General features: G+C 41.0%; 3 protein-coding genes across 7 annotated transcripts; 1 reads left to right on the forward strand and 2 right to left on the reverse strand.

The window, feature by feature from the left end:
- Positions 1–525: 525 nt before the first annotated feature.
- LOC134818930 (uncharacterized) lies at positions 526–25586 on the forward strand. 5 transcript variants are annotated; one of them, XM_063828651.1, is made up of 16 exons: positions 526–1091; positions 3838–3936; positions 5550–5586; positions 5751–5936; positions 6745–6957; positions 7923–8066; positions 8278–8364; positions 12415–12560; positions 12717–12860; positions 13000–13158; positions 14792–14972; positions 15107–15573; positions 15759–15915; positions 23578–23681; positions 23889–24343; positions 24406–25586. In XM_063828651.1, the coding sequence occupies exons 1-15, from the start codon at positions 766–768 to the stop codon at positions 24220–24222; spliced, it is 2784 nt and encodes a 927-aa protein (XP_063684721.1). In that variant the 5' UTR covers positions 526–765; the 3' UTR covers positions 24223–24343; positions 24406–25586. The 5 variants fall into 5 exon arrangements, with proteins under 5 accessions (XP_063684721.1, XP_063684722.1, XP_063684724.1 ...); XM_063828653.1 differs by lacking the exon at positions 526–1091 and adding an exon at positions 3546–3690; XM_063828652.1 differs by lacking the exon at positions 5751–5936 and having other exon boundaries at positions 531–1091.
- On the reverse strand, positions 16243–17841 carry LOC134818267 (zinc carboxypeptidase-like). The gene is given in 3 exon segments (XM_063827758.1): positions 16243–16581; positions 16584–17561; positions 17696–17841. Coding segments are annotated over 3 exon segments (1320 nt in total). The 5' UTR covers positions 17771–17841; the 3' UTR covers positions 16243–16314.
- LOC134818011 (zinc carboxypeptidase-like) lies at positions 18430–20364 on the reverse strand. The gene is given in 3 exon segments (XM_063827418.1): positions 18430–18814; positions 19227–20110; positions 20248–20364. Coding segments are annotated over 3 exon segments (1314 nt in total). The 5' UTR covers positions 20323–20364; the 3' UTR covers positions 18430–18459.
- Positions 25587–27323: the final 1737 nt, after the last annotated feature.

Genomic DNA, 27323 nt, shown 5'->3' on the forward strand with positions numbered 1-27323 from the left:
CGGTTTCGTGTCTTGTAGGCACTTTTGTTGTAGAAATGTAGAAGTGGACAGAATGTAACCCACATTTGGATATTATCGTCTAATTTTTATTGTATATACACTTCGTAAATTGTGATGAATAGATCTTTTGATGAGTAGATCTATAGATGAGTAGATCTGGATACTGGTAAGGAGGTAAGCCATGTTGTTAAGGCCCGTGATACTGATTGCGCTTAACAAATCCTTTTAGAATTTGACCGATTCAAAGCCAGAATCACGTGTTAAAACAAATATGGTTCACGTTCCAACCACTATACTAACCAGTGTCCAAATCCCCCTCCAGTATTTTTTTCAAATCTTTTGTAACTTATCATGCATTTTTGATAACATTTGCAGACCATTTACTGACATTTTATCCCAAAGATGTCACACATCTTCATACAACGATTTTTTTCGAATCGTCAAAAATCAATTATATCCTACTTAAATACAACATTTTTCATCTTTTGTTTCTGTTGTCTATAAATTGCTGACATTCCTGCTCTTATTTTAGCTGATGTCACGTGACATAAGGTTCACATCTACTTCTTCTAACCGGTTGTAACTAAATTCCCCTCCATCCTGTTTTCTCCTTCTGAAGAAGTGGCGGACCCAGACTGCACCCCTGTGGAACCTCCGATAGTACATCAAGATCTTTCACTAACCCAGATTCTCTCTGGGTCCCAGAAAGAGCAGAATGACTTTTTAAAGTTATTAAGATTGCAAAATTCTCAACAGGCCTTCAAGATGATGACTCCGCTTTATGCTCCTCGCATCCACATGGTCCCCATGGTGGCTACCAGAGAGGGAGTTCTTGTCCCTCTCAACATACCTCCCCCGCCTAACCATCCTGCTATTCAACACCACCTACTGCAATCCTTCCCTCGTCCTCCGTTACCGCCTCCTCCCCTTTGTTCTCTACCTCCTCCCCAGTACCCCAGCCAGCAGCACCAACCCCCTGTAGCGAGGCTGAAACCAATACCCCTGTCTACAGTACCTGATGTGACTCCTGCCTCCCAGAGCTCTTATATGGAGGAGCCGGATATCGAGGAGTTGGATTCCTCTCTTACCAGGTATGGATTATTAGAACTAATAGGATCGTTATTGTAGTGCCTTCAAACAAAGTTTGGCGCTAATAAAATTGTTGTTTTATTGAAGTTTTGAAGGTTAATAGTGAATTTGCACTGTATCTTTTCCATATTTTGTGAAAAGTTCTGACTTATAATAAATCACTGTTAAAACAGAAGTTTTTTTCTAAGGAACATCGCAATTCGTAATGTTTTTAACTTATGGCGCTAAACTGACCTTGACTAACTTGATGGAAATTATTATGCTAAAATATTGTGATCTCTTTTCTGCTAATTTATCTCTACTAACACTTTGTAATGTACGCACACGGTCACTACTGACACGATTTACTGTTCCACCAAACGCAGGGTTGGGAAAAACGTTTTTTGCCAGAAATGCCAGAAATCAACAAATTTCTGAACATCACGCAACCAGCGGTAGTTAAACATCTCTAAATTTCGACTACAGCTACATTTACAATTTCATCGTCAAAGATTTGAACTGTGGATTAGTGACTATCTGTCATAACATCCAAGCGAACATCCTAGAAGACTTCTATAATCTATAAATAGTAAATACACAGTATAGTGTACACGTTTAGCTGTTTCATATTTGGCGGTATATCATTATATCAGGTAACCACACGTGCCAGACGGAGGCTCCGTCACGGAGCCGCGAACACTTTCACATCACTACACTCGTACATTGAGCTATACTTAGTTCTTACACCCGCCGAACGGCGTTCGTAGTCACTTCTTGTATTTGCTCTGTCTGTTTCGTCTGCTGTCGTCGTCTTGGCGACGAGCCCCTGTGTGTATCATGTGCAACTGTAAAGTGTAAACCGGCTGCTATTCATGGATGATGGCTCATCGCTACTATATGGTAGAAATAAAACTCCATTAAAGGACGTGAGGAGAGTTAGGACTCCTCAATAACTACATTAAATACATTCCTTTTGTAACGTCCTCAATAAATGTATTTAATTGTAGTTGTGAAATTAATTTATAGTATACCTGTTCACGTTAGTCGTTAATTGGTTAATTGGTTACTCGGTTAATTGGTGCTGACTGCTTTTAAATTAATCTTCATAGTTTTGTTCTTGTTTCAACGAGTTCTCATCACATCCCGCTCAGCCTTTAGTGCTTGTCATTTCCTTAACCATAAAGACTAAAACAATGCTCAGATTTGCTAAGATTCGGGAACGTTTTTTTAATGTTTTTTGGACGTTTTCCCAACCCTGACCAAAAGAACATACTGTACGGTAAAATTTTGTGGGCTGTATTCAAAAATCTAAAACATTGCAAGCAGGTATAATGTTTCAATGCTACTTAACACTCATATTGCTTATAACGGCTCGTATCATGTGTGTGATTGTATGTGTATCTGTAATCTCAATTTGATGTATTGTAGTAATTGTACAGCTGACAGCTTCTGGTATCTTAAAAATTCTGCCGAAAAGAATGTGTTCTGTGTAACAGTAATGTATTATTCTACAAAAACCCTGATAAGTCATCATATACTTTATAACAGTTTGCAATAAAATGTGGATATTGTTGGCCGTGCAGTGTACTATTCTAAATAGTTTATGTACCTCTCTGATACGCTAATATCAACTGCTAACTGCATATCACATCTGGTGTATGGCAGTTAAATATTTGCTCCTCAGTTTCATGATCTTGAACATTGTAGTTTTTAAATGCAGCCTATGCACTGCATTACTTTACTTGTTTCTTTCTTAGGTCGTTCTCCGTAACATTTATGTGAATGCCCGACTTATTTATCTCTGCTAGATTTCCATCACTTTTATTCACGCTGAGGCTGCGTCAAAATGGATTTAATATTCACATTTTAATTAAAAACGTAGGTATGGACAAGTGTACTCGGGACCGGCTCTGTTCCACAATAGTATCTGATCTCCTTACCTTCCCACATCTCTCTTTTAACGACTATCTCTCCCAACTCCTGTTTGCTGAATCAAGGCGCGCTGCTTTGGCTGCCCAGCATGCCCGAAACTTGGCATTCGCCCAGGAAAATCGTGTTAGAAATGTTGCAATCGCTAAGGAAAATCAGGCACGAAATGATTGGATCGCTCAGGAGATCGGCGTTATGAAAGGTGGAGTGCGAGTTTTTCAGACTGAAGCTGTGCTTAATCATACTAGCTTAGAGCACGTGACTCAACTTAACGCTGGCACGAATGCCAACATACCAAAGGATGATTTATCAACATATAATGTGGAATCCGCGTATCCTCGCTTAAAATTACTTGATAGCATGCCCAAGTCTGATCTCGATACTCATCTTTTAAACTTGATCAGGTCTTTTATTAGCTTAGAAATGATTAAAATGTTTTGTATAAAATGTTTTGTGTAAGGATTGAGGAATGTTTGATAAGTCCTTATCTTCTGTACTGATAACGAGATAATATGTATAATGTATGTAAATTACATAGAAAAATCACTGTGCATGTAAAATTATTACGTTATTATTTATTTCAGTTCTGTTTGGTTGTACAATCTCAAGTATTTTGACACCGTTTTTAATCATTATTGAGCTCTGACGTATCATGACTACGTTTTATATCTTTGACCCGTTTGTTCTGCCCATGTACGTTGTTTTACATTGTTTAGTTACTTCATAAAGTAACAACACTGAAATCTCAGTTTTAACTCGCCATGTTCCAGCATTGTAATTTGTAGGGCTCTTCTAAACAGCATGGCTTGGAGATGATATTTGAACAAAGTTTGTTTTCAGCGGAACAAAGGCTGACACAAAAGAAAACAATCCCCCCGAACAGAAAACTGATCGTGTACAAACGCCCGATGTGGCTGCCAAACAGAGAACTATTTCTGGGTAAGTAAATGTGTCAGCTGTTGGTTAACAAGCCCCGATTTGGCTGCCAAACAGAGAAATATTTCTGGGTAAGTAAATGTGGCTGCCAAACAGAGAACTATTTCTGGGTAAGTAAATGTGTCAGCTGTTGGTTAACAAGCCCCGATGTGGCTGCCAAACAGAGAACTATTTCTGGGTAAGTAAATGTGTCAGCTGTTGGTTAACAAGCCCCGATGTGGCTGCCAAACAGAGAACTATTTCTGGGTAAGTAAATGTGTCAGCTGTTGGTTAACAAGCCCCGATGTGGCTGCCAAACAGAGAACTATTTCTGGGTAAGTAAATGTGTCAGCTGTTGGTTAACAAGCCCCGATGTGGCTGCCAAACAAAGAACTATTTCTGGGTAAGTAAATGTGTCAGCTGTTGGTTAACAAGCCCCGATGTGGCTGCCAAACAGAGAACTATTTCTGGGTAAGTTAATGTGTCAGCTGTTGGTTAACAAGCCCCGATGTGGCTGCCAAACAGAGAACTATTTCTGGGTAAGTTAATGTGTCAGCTGTTGGTTAACAAGCCCCGATGTGGCTGCCAAACAGAGAACTATTTCTGGGTAAGTAAATGTGTCAGCTGTTGGTTAACAAGCCCCGATGTGGCTGCCAAACAGAGAACTATTTCTGGGTAAGTAAATGTGTCAGCTGTTGGTTAACAAGCCCCGATGTGGCTGCCAAACAAAGAACTATTTCTGGGTAAGTAATTGTGTCAGCTGTTGGTTAACAAGCCCCGATGTGGCTGCCAAACAGAGAACTATTTCTGGGTAAGTAAATGTGTCAGCTGTTGGTTAACAAGCCCCGATGTGGCTGCCAAACAGAGAACTATTTCTGGGTAAGTAAATGTGTCAGCTGTTGGTTAACAAGCCCCGATGTGGCTGCCAAACAGAGAACTATTTCTGGGTAAGTAAATGTGTCAGCTGTTGGTTAACAAGCCCCGATGTGGCTGCCAAACAGAGAACTATTTCTGGGTAAGTAAATGTGTCAGCTGTTGGTTAACAAGCCCCGATGTGGCTGCCAAACAGAGAACTATTTCTGGGTAAGTAAATGTGTCAGCTGTTGGTTAACAAGCCCCGATGTGGCTGCCAAACAGAGAACTATTTCTGGGTAAGTAAATGTGTCAGCTGTTGGTTAACAAGCCCCGATGTGGCTGCCAAACAGAGAACTATTTCTGGGTAAGTAAATGTGTCAGCTGTTGGTTAACAAGCCCCGATGTGGCTGCCAAACAGAGAACTATTTCTGGGTAAGTAAATGTGTCAGCTGTTGGTTAACAAGCCCCGATGTGGCTGCCAAACAGAGAACTATTTCTGGGTAAGTAAATGTGTCAGCTGTTGGTTAACAAGCCCCGATGTGGCTGCCAAACAGAGAACTATTTCTGGGTAAGTAAATGTGTCAGCTGTTGGTTAACAAGCCCCGATGTGGCTGCCAAACAAAGAACTATTTCTGGGTAAGTAAATGTGTCAGCTGTTGGTTAACAAGTACTTGTGTTTCTGGAACATGCAGTGAGTGACATTCAGTATTTACTATTATTAGTATTACTAGTTACTACTCCGACTCCTGCTAGTGTTTAGAATAAAATAATGTTATTTGCAGGAGCTTGAACCCCGGAGCAGCTGAATTCTCTCCTCCGGTAAGACTTTGCAAACCTCACTGACCTACGCGTTTTGGCTATGCAATGATCTTGATTCTAGCAACTTTTCCTTTAAAAAACAGTTGAATTATATCGCTGTATGCAATCTCTGTTCAAATCTCATTGTCTGTTGGTAACTTGTCTGAATGTGATGTAATCTGCAGGTTCCTAAACCCTCAAACGGTTTTAATGTCCAAGTTCCAAACCCCTCAAACGGTTTTAATGTCCAGGCTTCTAAACCCTCAAACGGTTTCAATACCCAGGCTTCTAAACCTTCATACGGTTTTGATACCCAGGCTTCTAAACCTTCATACGGCTTTAATGCCACATTTCCTGGTCCTCTTCACCATGTAATATATTCGTGCTACGCTAACTGTTGCATGCCATTGCTGTTATATTGTGTAAATTACTGAAAGTATTCGATGAGCATTTTTATAAGAAAGTTTGAAAATATCCCAAATAAGGTTGTATCTGTATTGGATACAACGTAGAGATTAATTGCTCACATGAAGAGCATTGTTGTTTATGAAATCGATTTTACCGCCCTAAAACTCCAAACCGAACCCTGTGCTTCAATAAAATCTTTAATGTTGATTGTTTAATGTTTATTGTGCATGTGTTATTAATTATAAACTAAAGCAATGTTGTCCGCCTCCGTCGAAAGGAAACGAAAATGGTGAATTATTGGCCGACGCCGCCTAATTGATGTTAACAAAACGTCACTGCCGACAAAAACATAGCGGCGGACAACACTGCTAGTATTTTGACTGATTGTCTGATTTTAGCTGTTAATTTTCCTGCAATAGGTACAGGAACCATATACAAAGATGAGCAGTGATATCTCAGGATATTTCCCATTCAACATTACAGCACCCAGCCCCAATGTGCCGTTTAAATTCAAACCACCCAGCCCCATCAACCCCACTTCACCGCAAGTATACATTCCACCTCACAGGCGACCAACTCAAACTCAGGTTCCAATCAATGAAGATACATAAGGGAAATATCATAGAGTTTTTTTAACTCTTCGCAAATTTACACCCAAATTATTATCGAAAAAGTAGGTGCCACCCGTTCTTAGATGTATGTTAATTGCTCTGTTCATTTTACCTTCTTCCAAACGCCAAAAACAAACAGACTAACAATCTCTCTGTTCAGGTGCTGGCTCCCGATTCCTGGCCCCAGCTCAGTAGACCACACCACCACGTACAGCCCACCCCTCAACAGATTCCTCCAAACCGCATGCACGACGCCCTCCTGAGCAGAGCTACAGCTTCACTCAGCTCCCCAGTAGTAGGGGCTCCAATCAGTGTGCCTGTTAATGTTGGGGCTCCCATCAGACCCTCTCAAGAACAAGCTTCTTATGCTGAGGTGAGATTTTGTGGGCAACTTGCCAGTGTTTTATATTCCTGTTGTGTGGTGTTTTTCAGAGGAATTGCATGGCATGTTAATTTGTTCTGTTGACCGGGAAGTTGGAATTATCACTGATAATTCCGATATTGTAAACATTCATCAATGCACCAAAAAATCCAATCGTATTTTTGGATTAATAATTCGATGTTAGCTGGGTTTTTAAAATAATTCATGCTGTACTTTGAAATTCTGGAAAAAAAATCTTTAGTAAGGAGCAATTTCATTTTTCTTACATAAAGCGCTGTTGGGAGATTTAATTCACGTTGTCACAATTTGTCATGACATATTTTGAGCGCCATCAATTTCAGTCTGTGACTCGAAAAAGCTCTGCTGCTCCATCTGAGGATGAGGGCACCTTACTGATGTACGCAAACACAACTTGCTTTCATTGTGAAAAGACGGGTCACCCTATCAGTCGGTGTCCTGAATTGAATCCAAAATGTTTTAGTTGTGGGAATGATCGGCATGTTAGTGGCAGATGTCCGGAGCCCGCCAAGTTATCTGGTATCCCAGAACTCGTTCACTCAGCTCCTGTTTTTATGTCATTGTCGTCACAGCCACCCGAAGTCATGGTACATGAGTCTTTAGACAAATTAACCCAAAATTAACCCAAATTAACCTCCTACAACAAGTGCATGTGCACGTTTCGTCCTTGATCGAAAATGAGTCGATCATACGATTCTTGTGCACTCTGTATACTCGTAAGACTTGCTGTAATTTGCAGGTGCTGGTGCACTAGCTGTATTCCCGCTTTCTTAATCATTTCCATCCTCACGATTCACATGAACAGGAAAAACGAAGTATTCGCTAATAATTTCAGAGCTTATTTACTGTTAGTAGTCCAGTCATTTATGGACATTTATGGAAATGAGCAAATTAGGACCTCTTTAACTTTGAAGAGTTTAACTAAAACATTCTTACAGAGGAAGAACTTGCTAGAGCGGATCAGCGACCTCGAGCTAATACTTGAGGAGACAACTAATAAATACGATAAAGAGATCAACCATATGAAGACCCAACTGGTAGATCAGCTTGACGAACACAGCAAATTAAAATCTAAAGCTAAGGTAATTACCCTAATAAATAATTATGTCTAATAATGTACTATTTTGGTCCGGATATAATAATAGGGATAATCTACTCTACCGTTAGGGGTGTGAATATGTGATTTAGGTCCTCTTTCGATCAATAACTCTAATATGTTAATGGGTGATTTCATCCTATTGAATAATTTTGAAGGAATCTTATTAGGTGGTTTACATTTTGTTTTTCTTTCAGCAATATAAACAAGAAGCAAAGAATGCTCAAGACATTGTCCAAGATTTTACCAAGCTGCAAATTGACCATGAAAGAATCTTGAAGCAGGTTAGATTTCCCGGGGTTTTTGTTCAAACTAGATTGTTATTCAGCTGAGTCTACTGAGACTCACAGCTCTACACTCTACATATTCTAATCATGGGTGGTTTTAAAGCTTACAATTTGCCAAGTTTGCTCCATCAACGATTATTTAAAACATACTTGTCGAATATAATTTACTTGTCGAATATAATTTACTAGAGTAGCAGAGAGGAGTTGAGTGTGCACTTCAATGTACACAATTTTTGACCACATAGGGTCTTTCATTAGGTCATTCCAAACCAAAATCATCTAGGTACCCTTTTTGTATCGCTAGTCCCAGTCCTACAGGGCGAAATTTCTAAATTGCCCTCAGGCGCAAATTTGAGATTTTTGTATCTCGGCTTCTAAACGACTTAGAGACTTGAATATTGGCTTAAAATAACCGCAATAGCCTTATTTATATACAAGTTATGAAGCAATATAAGGTCTTAGGTGCCTAGTTTTTAAGATATTCACGAAAAACTGTCTTTTGGCTCATTGCAGCCTGAATTACCGGATTATTTTTATATCTCGAGCTAGAAAGGTCGTAAAAACTTATCCAATATTGATAAATATGCGCAATGAGCACATTTATATAAGACTTATGAATCATTATATGCTCTTAAATGCTTATTTGTAGAGATATTGGCAAAAATCGGTAATTTTGGGTACACCAATACAAATTTGTTAATTCGTTTTATCTTTTGCTGCAAATTTTCACGTTGCAATTTTCAAGATGCGGTTTGTGGCTATCGATAGGGCTTTAAATATGCTATTGTATGGTTTTGATACAATCCTTCAGCACCTGACATAGGCAATAGGGGTCACAAACCGTCACAAACCCTGAAATGTCAGGAACTGGGCAGTGGCTGAGATAAATATTTGATAATTACTTGGACTCTTGACTCACATTATATTATATCTTTTCAACAGTTAGTTAGACATATGAAACCAGTATTGAACGTGGAGTAAAACTTTTCATCCATTAGTAGCACAGGTGATTTGCTTCAGATTCCCAGAACCTCACGCCTGAGTGACAGTGGGCCTTATCGATCATGAGCCGCAAATCACAATGACTTTGGGCCTCAGAGACAAGGGCATTCGTACTCTTGGCTTAAATTGGCTCTTCGTTAGTATCATCAATCAGGTTTCTAACTTCTATATCATCTGCCTGTCCAGTTGCAGTGTCCATCCGTCTCTTTGAGATTCATTACTACTTCAAGTTCAGTCATTTAGCATCTGTTCAACTATAGGCGTAATGAGGGACTTCAGTCCAGCAATATCTCTAGATTTAGCAATATCTGGTTTCGCTACTTTTAAGGTAATTGCGTTCAGCAAGCAAATTTGTAAAAAACGGATCAAAAAAAGTTTAAAATTAGAGTTATTCACTGCTCATGGAGTCACATGCCAAATTTTCCTTTTTTTATGTTGTTGTATTATGTTGATGAAACCAGTTACCAGGATATTAATTTGTGAGCTTGAGGCCCAGTTTTTCTCACAAAAATAAACATATAAATTCGTGTAGTGTATCAATAGATATGAATATATACTCATTAACTTAAATACTGTTTCTGTAAACCTGAATTTGTGTCTCGATATTATTATCTAATTGCGAGTGGACATTTGAATAAATTTATTATCATAAATATAGTCTATAGACTATAGACTATAAACTATATTAGACTATAGACTATAGACTATATACTAGATAGACTATAGACTATAGACTATAGACTATAGACTATAGACTATAGACTAAATGCACATACAAATAATTATATTAGAAGATCCTGCTTCTAATATAATATTAGAGGATTAAAGCAATCTTGTCGTTCTTATTATAATTGAGTTCTGTCCAGGTAAGATAGTAAAGTTCATATAGCAATAATTAGCACCTTGGAAAATAGACCGAAAAATAAGAACCTCCAGTTCTTATAATTCGGTCTCTTCGGTAGCAACAGCTAGTGTATTTGGAGTTACGCTGATGTTCTGAGCGACATTGTTCTCACATTGTTCTCCTACTTGGCGGACATTGCTCGTAGATCTTGTGACCTCTTTGATTAGTCTCGATATCCTCCTGATACTTGACAGAGTACCTTCTTTCAGACGAGGCATTCTCCAAAAGTAAAGGATGGGGTTAGCTGCAGAGTTAGCAGCTAAGAGTAGAGTTCGCACGGCGTTATCATAATAGTGCTGTGTATCAAACTGATACAAACCATTGTACCATTCATAGTCATTAGTAATCCACAAGTATGTCAAGAAGATGTAATGAGTAACTAGGGGTATGTTGCAGACTCCATAGAGCAAAGCAAACAGTAGAATGGTTACTGTCGCTCTATTCCTGGAACGTTGAAGTTCTTGTTGCACTTGTACGCCACTTCTTCTGAGCAACACTGCTGATATGATGCATCTCGTAGCAACAACAAAAGCCGGGGCAATGTAGGTTAAGTTTCTAATAACTAACAAGGTAAAGAAGTCAGCCTTGTTTGTTTGAATATAGACATGTACATATATGTCACAGGTTAAGTAGACAGAGGAATAAGATATGACTGTAAACTCAAACATATGGAGTCTTATATAGAAGGCTAATTTCAGCACTGAATACGTTATCACCGATATAATGAGATACTTTATTGTTTGTTGTTTAAAGGGTCTGAGCAGTGTAATTGTCCTGCTTATACTTAGACATATTACAAGAAATATGCTCAACGACACAGTTATATACCATAAGTACGCCGAAGCCACGCAGCCGTATTCACTTGCAAACCAGGGACCTGGTTGTCTGTTTGATAGGGATGAGATTCCAACTGGAAGAATTGCTATGCTGATCAAGATGTCATTCCCAGTTATAATCATGTAAATGACATTGGAGATGTCCCTTTTCTTTGACTTGAAGTATATGAGACTGATTAGGTTTCCAACTGTTCCGATGAGGAAGAAAAGACAACAGATAGATCCGTAGGCAATGTCTGCTGCCTTATTGAAGGCAAACTCTGTTGAATATGAAGATGTTGAATATAAAGATGTTGAGTAGTCCATTCTGTTAAAAATATAACAATTTACATCATAATTTCATAAAAACGTCATAATTTCCAGAATCAAGATGCTTAGTAGTAACAATTGATATCAATGAATAAAAACTAGAAACTCAATGTAAGAATTTTTTAGATGTAATTAAAAAGCTCCCAAGTGGTGCTTCCTAAAGAGTACAACTTGATAAGCCCTTCATTGCAGATGGTATAACTGCACTGCAGCTAACTCCAGTATCATTAGTAGTTAGTTAATAATTGTACGAGGGTAGTATCTAACTGATAAACGTGTTTAGTCCACTTTTTCCTTTGTCTAGTCGGTTCCATGAGTCCTCAAAGGGTGTATACTGAACAAGTGGATACAATGACCAACCTCAGGACACATTTTCATGTTGGCACATGATATCTGTAATAAAGCTAAAGGTTACATCATTGATGTATCTAGCTCAGGAATTCTTGGGTTTTACCTGGATAAGTGTATCCCAGTTACCTGGTTACCTGGTTACCTGGTTACCAGGTTACCTGGTTAACTGGTTACCATATAAGTGTATCCAGGTTACCTGGTTACCTGGTTACCTGGTTACCTGGTTACCAGGTTACCTGGTTAACTGGTTACCATATAAGTGTATCCAGGTTACCTGGTTACCTGGTTACCTGGTTACCTGGTTACCTGGTTACCTGGTTATCTGGTTACCAGGTTACCAGGTTACCTGGTTACCTGGTTAACTGGTTACCCGGTTACCCGGTTACCATATTCAGCAATAAGAGATGAATGAAGAAGAGTTATTTGATATTTTGAGCTACATGAAACGTTTTTTATTTTAAATTTTAAAAGAAAAATGCCTACGAGTACGGTTGATGGAAATTTAGCGTCCGCTAACCGGCGCAATTATTGTTAATTAAACTGTACGAGGGTAAACTATCATGACGTACTTAATCTTACAGTGCCGCTTATTTCAATTGTTCTATTGGTCATAAATCTATGTTGATTAACAAATAAGTTTTTCAGATGGAAGACGAAAGAAAGAACTGGTTGAGTGAAAGAACTGGCAAATCAGTCGAATCCAAGAAGCTTATCGTAACTATGAAGATCGAGATTGAAGAAGCTAATAAGAGAAACCGTGAATTGGACACGAGAAGCGTCGCTCTAAGCAAGTCAGTAAACGTATCCCCTGTAAACACATAATATTAAGCACCTACGTCAGTAGATAGTTCTAAAATCTGATGATTATAAGATTTGCGTTCCATTCTAAAAGCTTAAACTTAGGCGCTTTATTTTGCACGTGATATAACTAGATCGCATTATCTTAGGGAGAACGCTCTGTTGAAGGCAAAGCTACAGCAGATAGAAAACGAACTTTTCTCTCGTGATCAAGCCACCATGAACTTGAGGGGTGATGTCTTGGATCTCAACGAGAAGTACAAGGGAACTCAACAGAAACACGTCATGGAACGGTATTTGACATGTTTTATATACCCACGTCCCACATCTATGAAAAATATGGCCTTTCATTTATGTACCCTGCATAGCACGACCCCCTGATTTTATAATTCAGGACACTATATTGCTTTTCACCACACGGTAATGATCCAGGTACAACACGGCCCAACTGCGGCTCCGTATAGCCTACGCAAACTGTGAGGCTCAGATAAGAGAGAGAGCCAAGCTGGAGAATCCCGAGTTCTATTATCTGTCTTTGTGGCTGGAGTGTCAGGACAACATCAAGATCAGAATCGACGATAACAATCATTTGTAAGCAAAATTTTTCATTTTCCAATTTTTTAACGGTCGGAAAAACTTCAGAAGGGTTCCAGTGCTTTAAGGCCAGAGAGGGGTAAAAATAATTTTTCTAGTTTTCACATATTTGATCAGAGCTGCTGGAGACAGACAAGAAGAAAAAACCGGACCGAAATCTGACCTTGTGTTTTTTAGATATCGCGCGCCAAATATTGAGGTTTACCTGTAATTACATGTAAAACTTAAACTTAAACTGAAAAAAGGTAAACCTCCTTAACTTGAAAAGACTGGCCACACCCAGAAGCTGAAACTTGGCACAGGTGTTCTTTGGGGAGTTACGCTAAAACGTTATGTTTTCGAATTTTGGTTTTTGCCTTTGTTCTTGAAATATGAGGTTAACTTTACCCCAAATTCGATTTTTCAAAAAAAGTTGACCTCATATTTCAAAAATGAAGGCAAAATTCTAAATTCTAAAACATAACGTTTTTTGCGCAACAACGCAAGAAACACCTGTGCCAAGTTTCAGCTTCTGGGTGTGGCCAGTCTTTTCAAGTTAAGGATTTTTGTATGAAAAAAACTGTTTCAAGTAAAACGAGTTTTACTTTTAGTGTTTTTATTTCACTGCCAAAATCTCAAATTGTGCATTATTTTCCGTATTTAGTAGCGTCTCCATACAATTTTTGCTTTAAGGTGAGAATATGTTTATTGAAATACTTTATGTCGGGAAAATCAATATCTTAAACCAAAATTTGTCTAAAAATAGGGTTAACTATCATGATATCTTGTGTTGTTAGTAAACATATAATTGTTAACCTCGCTATAGACCATATTACACTGGGATCGGTTTATCAATATATAGTTATACATGTAGTAAAACATTTGCCCAGTGTAACGATTAAGTTTTTGAGGTTAACATGTGATTGACTGGCCCGATATTCAACTAATGAGAGGTTAACCTCATTTTTTAGCCATTTGCGGGTGAACTCTTCTACTTAAATATGGTCAGTTCAAATCACCTTTGTCACATGATCATAGTTGAGGGCTGAGGCATTGGGATACAAATAGATACCTCACTGTGATATTGTGGTACATAACAAAAGTAAGAATCGTATGTAAAAAATTCTTACGGTACCAAATGTGATGGTTAACCTCATTTTCTACACTTTCTCCAGATAAAATGAAGTTAATCAGCACTACATCTAATATTTAGAAATTTGTATACCATAATCTTACGATGAAAATAACAACTCTATCATTTCATCTATTTCCGCTTTACCTAAATTAATAGGTTAAGCTCATTTATAAACGTTTAAATATCGTTTTTACTGTCAATTATGAACCTAGAATTTAGAGTTATCATTTGCTGACCAAAATAACAAAAAATCTTGGAGTGCAATAACATCTTAACCTCAATTTTATTAACCTCAATGTTGTTTAGTTAATTTTGTAAGAATCGGTTTACCTCATTCATCAAAAAAAGTTTAGGAGTACAGTTACAAATATGTGAATGGCAGCAAAATTTCATCAAAAAATGAATAAAAAAGAATAATGTTTTTGTAAATTGTTTTGAGCATTTACCCCCCCCCCCCTCCCCCTCTGGCCTTAATCATTACCGTGTAAACACAACCAATCATTACATCTTTCTCAGATACAAAGAGTACGTGACCTCACTCCACAACTCTCAAGACATGGAGGTTAAGTTCGAGCAGGAACCACCCTGCCCAGCTATTGAGACCGCTGTACCGATGTTACCTCTACAGAGATTTGATGATATCCTGCTGGGTCGTCCTGCTCCTCCTCTCCCCTCCGCTCCTTCCAACTATCACCAGGTTCATGAGCTAGCTGATCTTTTAACAGGGATTCGGTGTGGGGCATTTTGATTCCTATTTTTGTTGCTGACTGGATTATTTTATTTCAGTAACTTTAAAAAATCGTCCTTTTCATTTAAAAAATTGTTCCTCAGAATGACAGTGAGTTAAAAGTGTTGGCTGATCTCATGAGAGACACGAACATGGCCAGCTTCATGGCACCTCCCGACACCTCCCAGATCCCCCACTTCCCGAACTCCTCCCACCTGGTACCCTCCACTCCGGCCCACCTGGTGGCCTCCACACCAGCCATCCCCTCCTCCAATACCCACTTCCAGTTCTCCGACCTGGACATGCCACCCACCAACTCCTCCACCAGACCACCCTCCTCTGGGGGAAGCAGTAACACCAGCAGACCCCCTTCCAAACCTCTCGACCTGGCAGACTTTATGAAACAGCAGTCACGGCAGCCTGCTGCTCACTTCCAGATAGCTGACACCTTATCTCCCGTTGTGTCCGAGACGAGGCAGCCTGCTGATAATGTACCGGACTTTGCGATACCCAGCTCCGTGATCCCAAACCTATCTGGTAGCAACAGATCTTCACCCGCGGCAGCAGCTATGTAAGAGATTTTTCCCTAGTGTGATCAATAAAGTCTTGAAAAAACCAAAATATCAGACTCTGATTTCGTAATTTTAACTTCAGATTTCGTAACTTTAACTTCTAGTTAAGCAGTAGGATGGTCATTTAATTTTTCAAGCCTGAATGGCACAATAGGTCCCACAATTAAATTTAGAATCCACCCAGCACTCAACCAACGGAACCCTCCCGGCCTCCGGTACGAGGGCGTGGTAGAGCACGAACCCAGAGATCCGGACAGAGTACTGTACCCCCTGTTGTAGGTTCCAACCAACCAGTTGGATCAGTCAGCCCTCGCCAAGTCGAGCAGCCCACTCAACCCAAGGTAAGCTTCCGTTTTTACCGGGAAACCTAGATTTCAAATTTCCTATCTTACCTAGTGATCCTTCCGATCAAAGCCCCCTACGAAAAAAAGGAGCTTATGTTTTTCTTGTTGAAGCTTTCAGTCACCATCTGAATAATCTGACCTTGTTTTTAGGGTTTGATGATTTTGAATTGTTTCGATGAACTAGGAATTTTAGGAACGTTTTTCTAAATTCTCGTGAATCAGTTAACTAAACTTGAACTACAATAATTGCTATATTCTACAATATTGCTCCAAAAAATAAAAAGCGCTTTGAAAAGTCGAAGGCAAATCACATTGTTAAATAATACTTTTTTCCGTTAGAAAAGAATCACATGCGAAGCTGAATCTTCAAAAAATTTGCCTCTACAGTGTACTGTACTAAACATCGTTGTTGTACTCTATATTGGCTATCAGAGCTAGCAAACCGTCCACGTTCTCCTCTCCCGTCGGTAGAATCTGCTCCTCAGGAAGCTCGAATCCGACTTTCCAGGAGTTCTCGTCGGGTCTCAACTCAAAAGTGTAGGAATCAGTAAGACCCAGCACATCATGGGCCCAATCAGCACTGTCCCCACTAGCCGGGTAGAGCGCAGCACTGCGCTGGTTTATGTACTTAGCACCGTGGCGCTGCGCGATGGCGTCACCACAGCTGCCCCAACTTTCAGGTGGTGCTGGTAGTTAGCAGGTTCTGCTGTCGTGTATCCGAGCGGTGTGAGGAACAGTTGAGAGTAACTGTGATAGGTGACATAGAGCTTCAACTTGTCCTTGTGTGGGGTCAGGAAATCACTTACAATCCTTGTGTTTTCCTGGTCGAAGGCTTCCTTTCCAGGATAGACTTCACTGCAGGGATCTGTGCTAACTCCTGCTCTACCCCAGTCAGTACTCCAATTTCTGTTGGGGTCCACTCCATAGCATCTCTTGTAGAAACAGCCCCCGAACCAGTTGTATTTGTTCTTTTTACATCCAGATGGCTTTCGAGTCTTTCTCCAGAGCCTATCTTTAACGTGGGAGTGTTCGTAACCATCAGGGTTGATGGAAGGGGCGATGATAAACTGGAATTCGTCCAGAAGGGCTGTCATCTGTGTTGATTTGTCCTTTTCATGTTCTCCGAGCAGAGAGTCGATGATGTACATGACAGTGGCTGGTGATACCCACTCTCTGGCATGTATTCCTCCATCCAACCAGATTAAGGGCTTATCTTTAGATGCCTCTGAAGTGACGTTTGTTGTGATCCGGATTGCTTGAATCTTTCTTCCCTCGAACGTCTCGCCGGGTAGGTTAAAGGTCTCGGCATTGGAGCTGTGAGTTACTGCCAAGGCGTCAAGATGCTCGTAAATAATGTTGAGTCGATGGTAGGTGTCGTAAGAGAATTCTCCCTGTGCAATCTGCGGTGCCAGTAGAAGTCCTTGTCGTTCCTTCCTTATTTCTGCCCCAACATCTTCCGATACCAGAGAATATGTTAACTCATGTGACTGGAAATATGTTTGGCATCTTGGAAAATTCTGAAAAGATATCAGAACGTCCGAGTGTCCAGATCTACCTTCAGAGAATATCTCTTGCACATCTTCTGATTCAAGAGATAGGATGTTCTGGTGGTCATCAGCAGAGTTTATGTTCACCCGTAGAATCTGATGATTAGATTTATTAATTTGAGATTAATCAAGTCAAATTTAAAGTTTTCTAAACGATTCGAGGTTGCCAAGAGTTAGGTACATTTTTGCAGGCCTTAACGCTCAATTTTGATAATCTGAAGTAATCTTACCTTGTATCCATCATAGGTTTTATAACAGTAAATTGTTGAGAACAAAGCCACAAGAATTACGAAATTCCTCAACATTTTGATGATTCGTAAACGTTTCTAGTCAAACAAAAATGATTTAAATTTTGTTTTCCCCTCTACTTGAAAGATCCTGTTTTTCATCAGAACGTTGGCAATTTCTCACGTCTACACTTATCCAATTGTCTTACGCTTAATTGTGCTAATTGAGGGAAAACAAAGCCCTTTTAACTTTCAAGTGACAATGGTAGAACTCAAGTGTAACTTTCCACCTGTCCGGCTGTTGTTTTCTTTCTAAGCCATTGTTTATTTACCTCAGTAAACTGTCAGAAGACACTCTGTAAGTTAACGGCAGGTGTCTGGCGGCAGATTGTATATATTTATGTTTATTTTCTCAAACTCTTAATTAAGTTACGTTGTGAACACGAAGATTTGTCCTTATATTATATTAAGCTCGAAAATGGGACTGGAGAAACGCCAAATCTGGCGAGGTGGTTGAATGTGGTAAAACTTCTAAGACTATCGTTCTAGAACTTTGGTCTAGCCCTTAGATGTTTTGTGATAGATAACAAGGAGAAATTGATACGCATTATTCAGTTGGTCAACACCCATTTAAAATAAATCTACATTTTAGATAATCTGACCCGTGAAAAAATCGATATTCTGCAACTCAGTTCTAGCTCCGATTAGTGAGTCATTCCCTTTTGGTAAGCAGCATTTTGGAAGAATTTCACGTTCTGTATTAGGATTTACTCAACTTTATCGTTGTACTTTATGTTGGCAATGAGAGCTAGTAAACCGTCCACATTCTCCTCTCCCGTCGGTAGAATCTGCTCCTCAGGAAGCTCGAATCCGAACATGGAGTTCTCGTCTGGTCTCGACTCAAATGTGTAGGAATCAGTAAGACCCAGCACGTCGTGAACCCAGTCTGGACTATCTCCACTAGCTGGATACAACTCAGACGCGCGCATTGGTTCGTACTTAACACCATGGCGACCAGCAATAGCCTTAACAACTGCATTCCCTACTTTAATATGGTGCTCATGGTCCTTGGGGAGAATATCTGAGGAATATCCTAGAGGGATGAGGAACAGTTGAGAGTAGCTGTGATATGTAACATACAGGGGGGGGGGGGGCCAATGGCTACTTTTGGGGTCTTGGGGAATTACGTCAACGATTTTACCCCGAGTCCCCATGATTTTTAGTCCCCATTAGTCCCCAAAAGTCTCCATTAGTCCCCATTTAGATGATTTTTAGTCCCCATTAGTCCCCAAAAGTCTCCATTAGTCCCCATTTAGATTTATCCTACTCTTATCTTGGACAAAACATCTCGATCGTATCGTTATTAAACTAACTTGAAAACCATAAATAACTGTCAAAAATTCTGGGGACTTATGGGGACAAATGGTGAATTACGTCAACGAGTTGACCTCTAGTCCCCATGATTTTTAGTCCCCATTAGTCCCCAAAAGTCTCCATTGGTAGTCATTGGCCCCCCCCCCCCCCCCCAACATACAGCTTCAGCTTATTCTTGTTTGATTCCAAGTAATCCCTCACCATTCTTGTGTTTTTCTGGTCGAACGCTTTATTTCCAGGATAGACTTCACTGCAGGGATCTGTGCTAACTCCTACTCTACCCCAGTCAGTACTCCAATTCCTGTTGGGGTCCACTCCATAGCACTTCCAGAAGAGGCATCCTCCAAACCAACTGTGCATGTTACTCTTACATCCTGACGGTTTTCGAGTCTTTCTCCAGAGTCGGTCTGTTGAGTGGGAGTATTCATAACCATCAGGGTTGATTGAAGGGGCGATGATAAACTGGTATTCGTCCAGAAGGGCTGTCATCTATGTTGATTTGTCCTTTTCTTGTTCTCCGAGCAGAGAGTCGATGATGTACATGACAGTGGCTGGTGATACCCACTCTCTGGCATGTATTCCTCCATCCAACCATATTAAGGGCTTCTCTTTAGATGCCTCTGAAGTGACGTTTGTTGTGATCCGGATTGCTTGAATCTTCCTTCCCTCGAACGTCTCGCCGGGTAGGTTAAAGGTCTCGGCATTGGAGCTGTGAGTTACTGCCAAGGCATCAAGATGCTCGTAAATAATGTTGAGTCGATGGTAGGTGTCGTAAGAGAATTCTCCCTGTGCAATTTGAGGTGCCAGCATGAGTCCTTGTCGTTCCTTCCTTATTTCTGCCCCAACATCTTCCGCGTCCGATACCACAGAATATGTCAACTCATGTGACTGGAAATATGTTTGGCATCTTGGAAAATTCTGGGAAGATATCAGAACGTCCGAGTGTCCAGATCTACCTTCAGAGAATATCTCCAGCACATCTTCTGATTCAAGAGATAGGATGTTCTGGTGGTCATCAGCAGAGTTTATGTTCACCCGTAGAATCTGATGATTAGTCTTATTAATTTGAGATTAATCATTTCAAAATTCAAATTTAAAATTTTCTAAACGATTCAAGGTCGCGAAGAATCATATTGTTGCAGTCGTTAACGCTTAACGTTGATAATCAGAAGTAATCTTACATTGTATCCATCATAGGTTTTATAACAGTAAGTTGTCGAGAACAAGGCCACAAGAATTATGAAATTCCTCAACATTTTGATGATTCGTCAATGTTCTACTCCTACAAAAATGGCCTTTATTCCATTTCCTTTCATTTTAAAGAGTATTGTTCGAGGTGACGCTGGCAATTTATCATGTCTACACTAATGTGATTCTCGTATGCTGAGTTGTGTGAATTGAATAAAAACAAAGCACTGAGGTCCCTCAACCTTTCAAAAGATAATTCTAGCACTTTTCATGATGTTGTTTTTTTACTTGTCAGAAGAATGCTCTGAAGTCTGAATAATATGACTGTGCAGTGTGCGGCAGATGTCTAGTTTAGTACTAGTGGGCAACGTAGGTTCTTTGTATTATAAGCTGATAAAAATAGGGATGAGAAGGTCGAGGATATATATTACGTTTAGGATTATAGAACTGTTTAAAAGTTTGCAGATGATAGGAGGTTATCAGAAATTTGTGAGTACAAATGAGATGTTTTTGATCATCTCAAACTCAGGAATACTGATCCAATTAGATAAACTTGTTTGTTTCCGACAAAGATCAAAATACATTCCAAAAACAACTGATTCGAACTTAAAGTTAAAATATTCAAAGTCTTATTCTAAACCTCTTATTTGCTAGTCCAATTATACGTCTGATTTCTGGTCTGAATCATCAGATTTTCCGTCGTCCTGATCATCCCCCTCGTCCTGATCATCCTCTTCGTCCTGATCATCCTCGTCGCCCTGATCATCTCCTTCGTCCTGATCATCTCCTTCGTCCTGATCGTCCCCGTCGTCCTGATCATCCCCGTCGTCCTGATCATCCCCTTCGTCCTGATCATCCCTTTCGTCCTGATCATCCTCTTCGTCATGATCATCCTCTTCGTCATGATCATCCCCTTCGTCCTGATCATCCTTTTCGTCCTGATCGTCCCCGTCGTCTTGATCATCCCCTTCGTCCTGATCATCCCCTTCGTCCTGATCATCCTTTTCGTCCTGATCATCCTCTTCGTCCTGATCATCCCCGTCGTCCTGATCATCCCCGTCGTCCTGATCATCCTCTTCGTCCTGATCATCCCCGTCGTCCTGATCATCACCGTCGTCCTGATCATCCTCTTCGTCCTGATCGTCCCCGTCGTCCTGATCGTTCCCGTCGTCCTGATCATCCCCTTCGTCCTGATCATCCCCTTCGTCCTGATCATCCCCTTCGTCCTGATCATCCCCTTCGTCCTGATCATCCTTTTCGTCCTGATCATCCTCTTCGTCCTGATTATCCCCGTCGTCCTGATCATCCTCGTCGTCCCGATCATCCCCGTCGTCCTGGTCATCCCCGTCGTCCTGATCATCTTCTTCGTCCTGATCATCCCCGTCGTCCTGATCATCCCCGTCGTCCTGATCATCCCCGTCGTCCTGATCATCCCCGTCGTCCTGATCATCCCCGTCGTCCTGATCATCCCCGTCGTCCTGATCATCCCCGTCGTCCTGATTGTCCCCGTCGTCCTTATCGTCAGATTTATCCTCTATCTCGTACTTAATATTGGCTATAAGAGCCAGCAAACCATCCACATTCTCCTCAGCTGTTGGTACAATCTGATCCTCTGGGAGCTCAAATCCAACCCTCCAGGAGTCCCCATCTGGTCTCAGTTCAAAACAATAGGAGTCAGGCACATCTAGAACGTTGTATGCCCAATCAACGCTATTCCCACTATGAGGATAGAGCAGTGCTGCGCGCATAGCTGTGTATGTGACGTTGTGGCGCCCAGCAATAGCTTTCACAACTGCCTCCCCAACCTTTATGTGGTGTTCATGGTCCTTGGGTATCACAGTATCGTTGTACCCGAAAGGGGTGAGGAACAGTTGAGAGTAGCTGTGGTAGGTTACAAATAGCTGTAACTTGTTCTTATTTGGTTCCAGATACTCCTTGATGATCGTGGTGCTCAACTGGTCGAAGGGTTCCTTGCCTGGATACACTAAACTGCACGGATCTTTACTAACCCCAACCCTTCCAAAGTCACTGTCCCAGTTTCTGTTCAGGTCAATTCCATAGCACCACGTGTAAAAGCACCCTCCAAACCAGTTGTGTTTGTTGCTTTTACAACCAGAAGGTTTCCTATTTTTCCTCCATAATCTTTCTTCTTCGTGAGAATATTCGTAACCATCTGGGTTGATGCACGGAGCTATAATAATCTGGTATTTATCAAGAATGGCATTCATTCGATCGTTTTTTTCGGGCTCCTTTTCTCCGAGCAGAGACTCAATGATGTACATCATTGTGGCAGGTACTACCCACTCCCTAGCATGGATTCCACCGTCAATCCAAATCATCGGCTTGTCTGCTGATTCTGCTGAGGCAACATTGGATGTTATCCGGATAACTTGTATTTTTCTCTTCTCGTAAGATTCCCCCGGAAGGTTGAAGGTTTCAGCTATTGCAGTATGTTTAGCTGCCAAAGCATCAAGACGGTCGTATATGACTTTAAGCCGGTGGTATGTGTCAAAAGAGAATTCGCCCTGCGCAACACTAGCCTTTAAAAGAATCCTCTTGCGTTCTTTATCCACTTCTTCTCCCACATCATCCGTTGCTAACTCATAGGTCAGATCCTGAGATTTGAAGTATTTCTGGCATTTTATCAAGTGTTGAGGTTTAATTAGCACGTCTACATGCCCCTGTCGACCCTCGGAGAATATCTCTAGTAGGTATTTAGACTCCAGTGTGAGGATACTCTGGTAGTCCGCAACTGAATTCACTTTCACCCGCAAGATCTGAAAGACAAATCAACTGACATTTTCTTTTGAGTTAATCGAAAATAATAAAAAATAGAACTGTGTAAAAGGGAGTCTAGCTGTGATCAAGTGATAGATAAAATAAGTTGAACTCTACCTTATATCCATTGTAGGTCTTGTAGCAGAGTGCTACCGAAAGTAAAAACACAGAAACGGCTAAAAATCGCAGCATTTCGAAATGTGTTTTGGCGTGAAGGTAGTTCGCTATATTCAGTTTAAAAGCCCGTGCCCCGTTAGCGTTATTGTGTCGCCCCGCAGAAAATTTTCTCCTCAATAAGATTACTAATTTCATCATAACCACAAACTTATGGCGAATTAAACGTCGTCACTAATCCAAATTCCTCATTTTTCTCACGATTAGTTCCGAGAACATGGTGTTTAGCTGTCCCAAGGTGCTGGGCCCTTCTCCAGTTCGTTAGTCTGAGAAATACTGCACTGTTTAGAGATAACCTTATTCTTGATTAACATGCCAATTGCCAAATTGCCAATGTCATGACAACCAACTTTACACAACCCTCTCCTCAGGTGCCTGGTCCACCAGCCACGAGAGCTCCCGGTGCGAGGTCCGGTCCAGAGAGGGGGGCTGCTCTCAAGAATAGGATAAAGGAGAAATTCTCTTTCCTTTCAGAGTAAGTACAGTGGAAATGAGCATAGCGGGGGTCAGTTATAGTATCTCATAGGACAATGGACATCAGCTATTTACTTTACTTACATTAAATCGAACCCTTTAGTCATTTTTAATCGCCATTCGCCACTAATTAAACTTCATTGACGCGAGAGATTTCAAAAGACGAACTATTTTAAAAATCAGTAATATTTGACCCAATCGCCCGCAGAAAGGAGATAAACAAGTACCTGAAACGAGTAAAAGAAGACACGGACGCACAGGGCATAAAAGTAACACCCACCATCGCTCTCCTACGAGTCTCTGAGCTGGTTGAGTTGGACTACCCCTCTACTCCCCTTAACACCTCCGTTCCAGTAGTCCCTGAGAAAACCTGTGTTATCTGCCACGAGGGCCTCAACCTCATGGCCGTGTCCCGGCTTGGTTGTGGCCACGATTTCCACAAGAAGTGTGTTGATCAGTGGTTTGCTACCCAAAACCACACCTGTCCCACCTGCAGGTCTCACGAGCCTCCTGTCGACATGTTCCCGCCTCTCACAAGGTGATGTCGACATCTTCCCGCCTCTCACGAGGTGATGTCGACATGCTCCCGCCTCTCACGAGGTGATGTCGACATGTTCCCGCCTCTCACGAGCCTCCTGTCGACATGTTCCCGCCTCTCACGAGGTGATGTCGACATGTTCCCGCCTCTCACGAGGTGATGTCGACATGTTCCCGCCTCTCACGAGGTGATGTCGACATGTTCCCGCCTCTCACGAGGTGATGTCAGTCTAGTTTTAGGCCTATTTGTGGGGAGGCGTCTCCTTTCGCCACATTTAAGTTATAATATACATAATATTATTTATACACTGTTATTTTATTAGATTGTTCTAATATCTTGTCACCGGGGTTGTTATAGTTGTCCTTAATGCGAACAGATTGATTTTGATACGAATTCTGAATTCATGAGCAGCAGGGACAAAAGGATTTCGCGATTATTTTGGCCAAAAATCGCGGTACCGCGAAATTTAACAGGCTGTACATTAAAGTATACATAAAATTTGTCGCGGAGAATGGGAAATTTCGCGATTTCGTACATGCCGCGAAATCCTTTTGTCCCTGATGAGCAGCTGTATTCAAGGAAACCGTTCCATTTATTCAGTCAATATATCTGATCGGAAATATGGGATTTGGACATTGAATCATTGAATGTTAATAATATAAACTCCTTTTTATTCGGTTTGATAAAGGTTATTTTTAATTTATTGTTGCTACTGTCAGACCTCTGTTGTATGTGTGGCATGTACTCGTTGTTTGATGTCATAAATTATTTTCGCCTAACTAAATGACACTTAAATCGTACAATGACCGAGATTATTTATCGCGCCTAGCTAGTGGCAGTGCAATTAGAAGAGGTCTGACTGTACTTGTTAAATTGAGTTCTCGATATAAGAGCGCAAACATTTAAAAAACAAAGAACTTTAATGTTACGGCTCATTAATTGTTGCAATTTCTGAACCTGTCTTTCATTAACTAGGTACATGAAAATTATCTTCAAGTATAGTACTGTACTTACAGATTGAGAGTTTAAAGTACAGTATTTTGAGTCACTGTAAGTGGCTGTTTACACTTACAGCTCAGTTTGAAGTTACGGCAGTAGCCAAATAGCCAAGTAGCCCGACATGTGTTCGCGAACAGGTATCAGAGGTTAGGGTTAACCCTAACCCTAACACACCTGTTCGCGAACACATGTCGCGCTACTATGATGCTGCCGAAGTTACGACATTTTACACGCTGCATTTTTACTCAAATCCAGCTGTGGAATCAGCTTGTTTTTAAGGAAGTTCACATTTTTATTGTGTTACTTTATACTTATCCTATCAACATAATATTACATGATTTCACTATTTTTATCTTAAATTTATCGCAGAAATAAAACTGAGTTTTTCTTTGTTCTTGGTTTATAGAATCTTGTAGGTTTGGCTTTTGATTTAAGTAGATGGCCCCTAACCCGAGCCCTACCCAAACAAATTCGTGTACTAGCCTGTCACGTGACCAAAACAGTTTTTTGCCCATAACTCCCTAGGGAAGCATTTTTACACTACGTCATGTGGGGTGATTCGCGGAATCAGCGTCCAAAAATGCACCCAATCAGATTACTTTCATACCCTCATCAGGGCTTTAACTTAAAGTTGGGGCAAGCGATTTAATTTTAGCGAAAAATGCTTCCCTGGAAAGATATGGGCAAAAAACTGTTTTAATTTTGGTCACGTGACACGCTAGTAAAACACGACATTGATTGTTTAGGGCTCGGGTTGCGGGTTGGGATTAGGGTTTATGTAAAACCGTTTTGTTCGGCTGCAAAACCATAAAAACCAAAGTCACGTGATAATTTGTCGTCATACGTTGTATGACCCGCCGCGCACGAGTGCGCGGCTGACACGACAGTGGGGGTCACGCGACGTCAGACGTGATACAAATAATTTTTGGGCGAGCGAATTAGTAAAAGCCTATCAAGACAGTTTTTCGCCGGCATCCTGATTTTCGCCAGGGGCAATACATGACAAGGGGAGCATTGATTGTATCACGTCGTGACCCACACTGTCGTTTCACTATAGTACTCCTGTAGAGTTTCAACGATACAGGGGGAGCCGCGCACTCGTGCGCTGCGCGGCGGGTCATATATTGACCATTGTTAATGATCTGGCCCGGCGCGCGCTACTTCGTAGCACTTGCCATCGGGCCGCCATTTCGAGAAGAAATTAATAGCACGAGTAACATCCGTCAACGGGTCATACAACGTATGACAAAGCATTGACGGATGTTACTCTTCTAAATTTCTTCGAAGTAGCGCGCGCCTTTTCCTCTCGAAATGTTGGCCCGATGGCAAGCGCTACGAAATAGCAAGCGCCGCGGGCCGGACCATTAACAAACCCCAGTGATCTAGCTAGTTATCGGTTAGGGTTAGGGTTAGGCTCAGGTTTTTGTTTAAGGTTTATAGCAGTTATGCAATCAAAGCTAGCTAAAGTAACGGGTGTTATTCTTGTAGCGCGATGCACTACTGGGTCGCGCGCGCATCAAATAATGCTTCTCGCAACCACAGACTACACAACTTCGGTAGATCGGCGAGATGCACCACTGTGCCTCACCGAGCTGCGAAGGATTGACATCGTGAATCAAGTGTTATTCCATATTCGAAGTGGGAGGGCTCGCTAATGGTGCACACTGCGCCATCGCACCGATTTTAACGTCAACGAAGTGGTTGCGAGAAAAATTGTTTGCTGCGCAGTTCAAGTAGTGCATTGCGCTAAAGCTTGTAGCGCGATGCGTTACTGTGCCGCGCCGCGCACTCAATAAGGCTTCTCACAGCTAGATCGGCGAAATGCGCTACTGTGCCGCGCCGAGCTGCCATGAATTGACATCGTCAATTAACGCTAAAGCTTGCTTATTATGTTATATTAAAGTCATTAGTGTAACGGTATATTAAAACCAGACAGCTACACAAAGTGCGAAGGGCCTGAACGGAACCCCTCGGTTTCAGTTCCTTGTTTAACACTTCCGTACCGCAATAGGACATTGCTGGTTGCATTCACCGAGTTTGCCAAGGCTGGGCACATATTACCTGGGGACCTCAGGCTATCATGTTCATAAACATTTATAAATATTG

The sequence above is a fragment of the Bolinopsis microptera genome, chromosome 7 (assembly GCF_026151205.1).
Source record: "Bolinopsis microptera isolate Bmic1 chromosome 7, MBARI_Bmic_1.0, whole genome shotgun sequence".
Classification (NCBI taxonomy): Eukaryota; Metazoa; Ctenophora; class Tentaculata; order Lobata; family Bolinopsidae; genus Bolinopsis; species Bolinopsis microptera.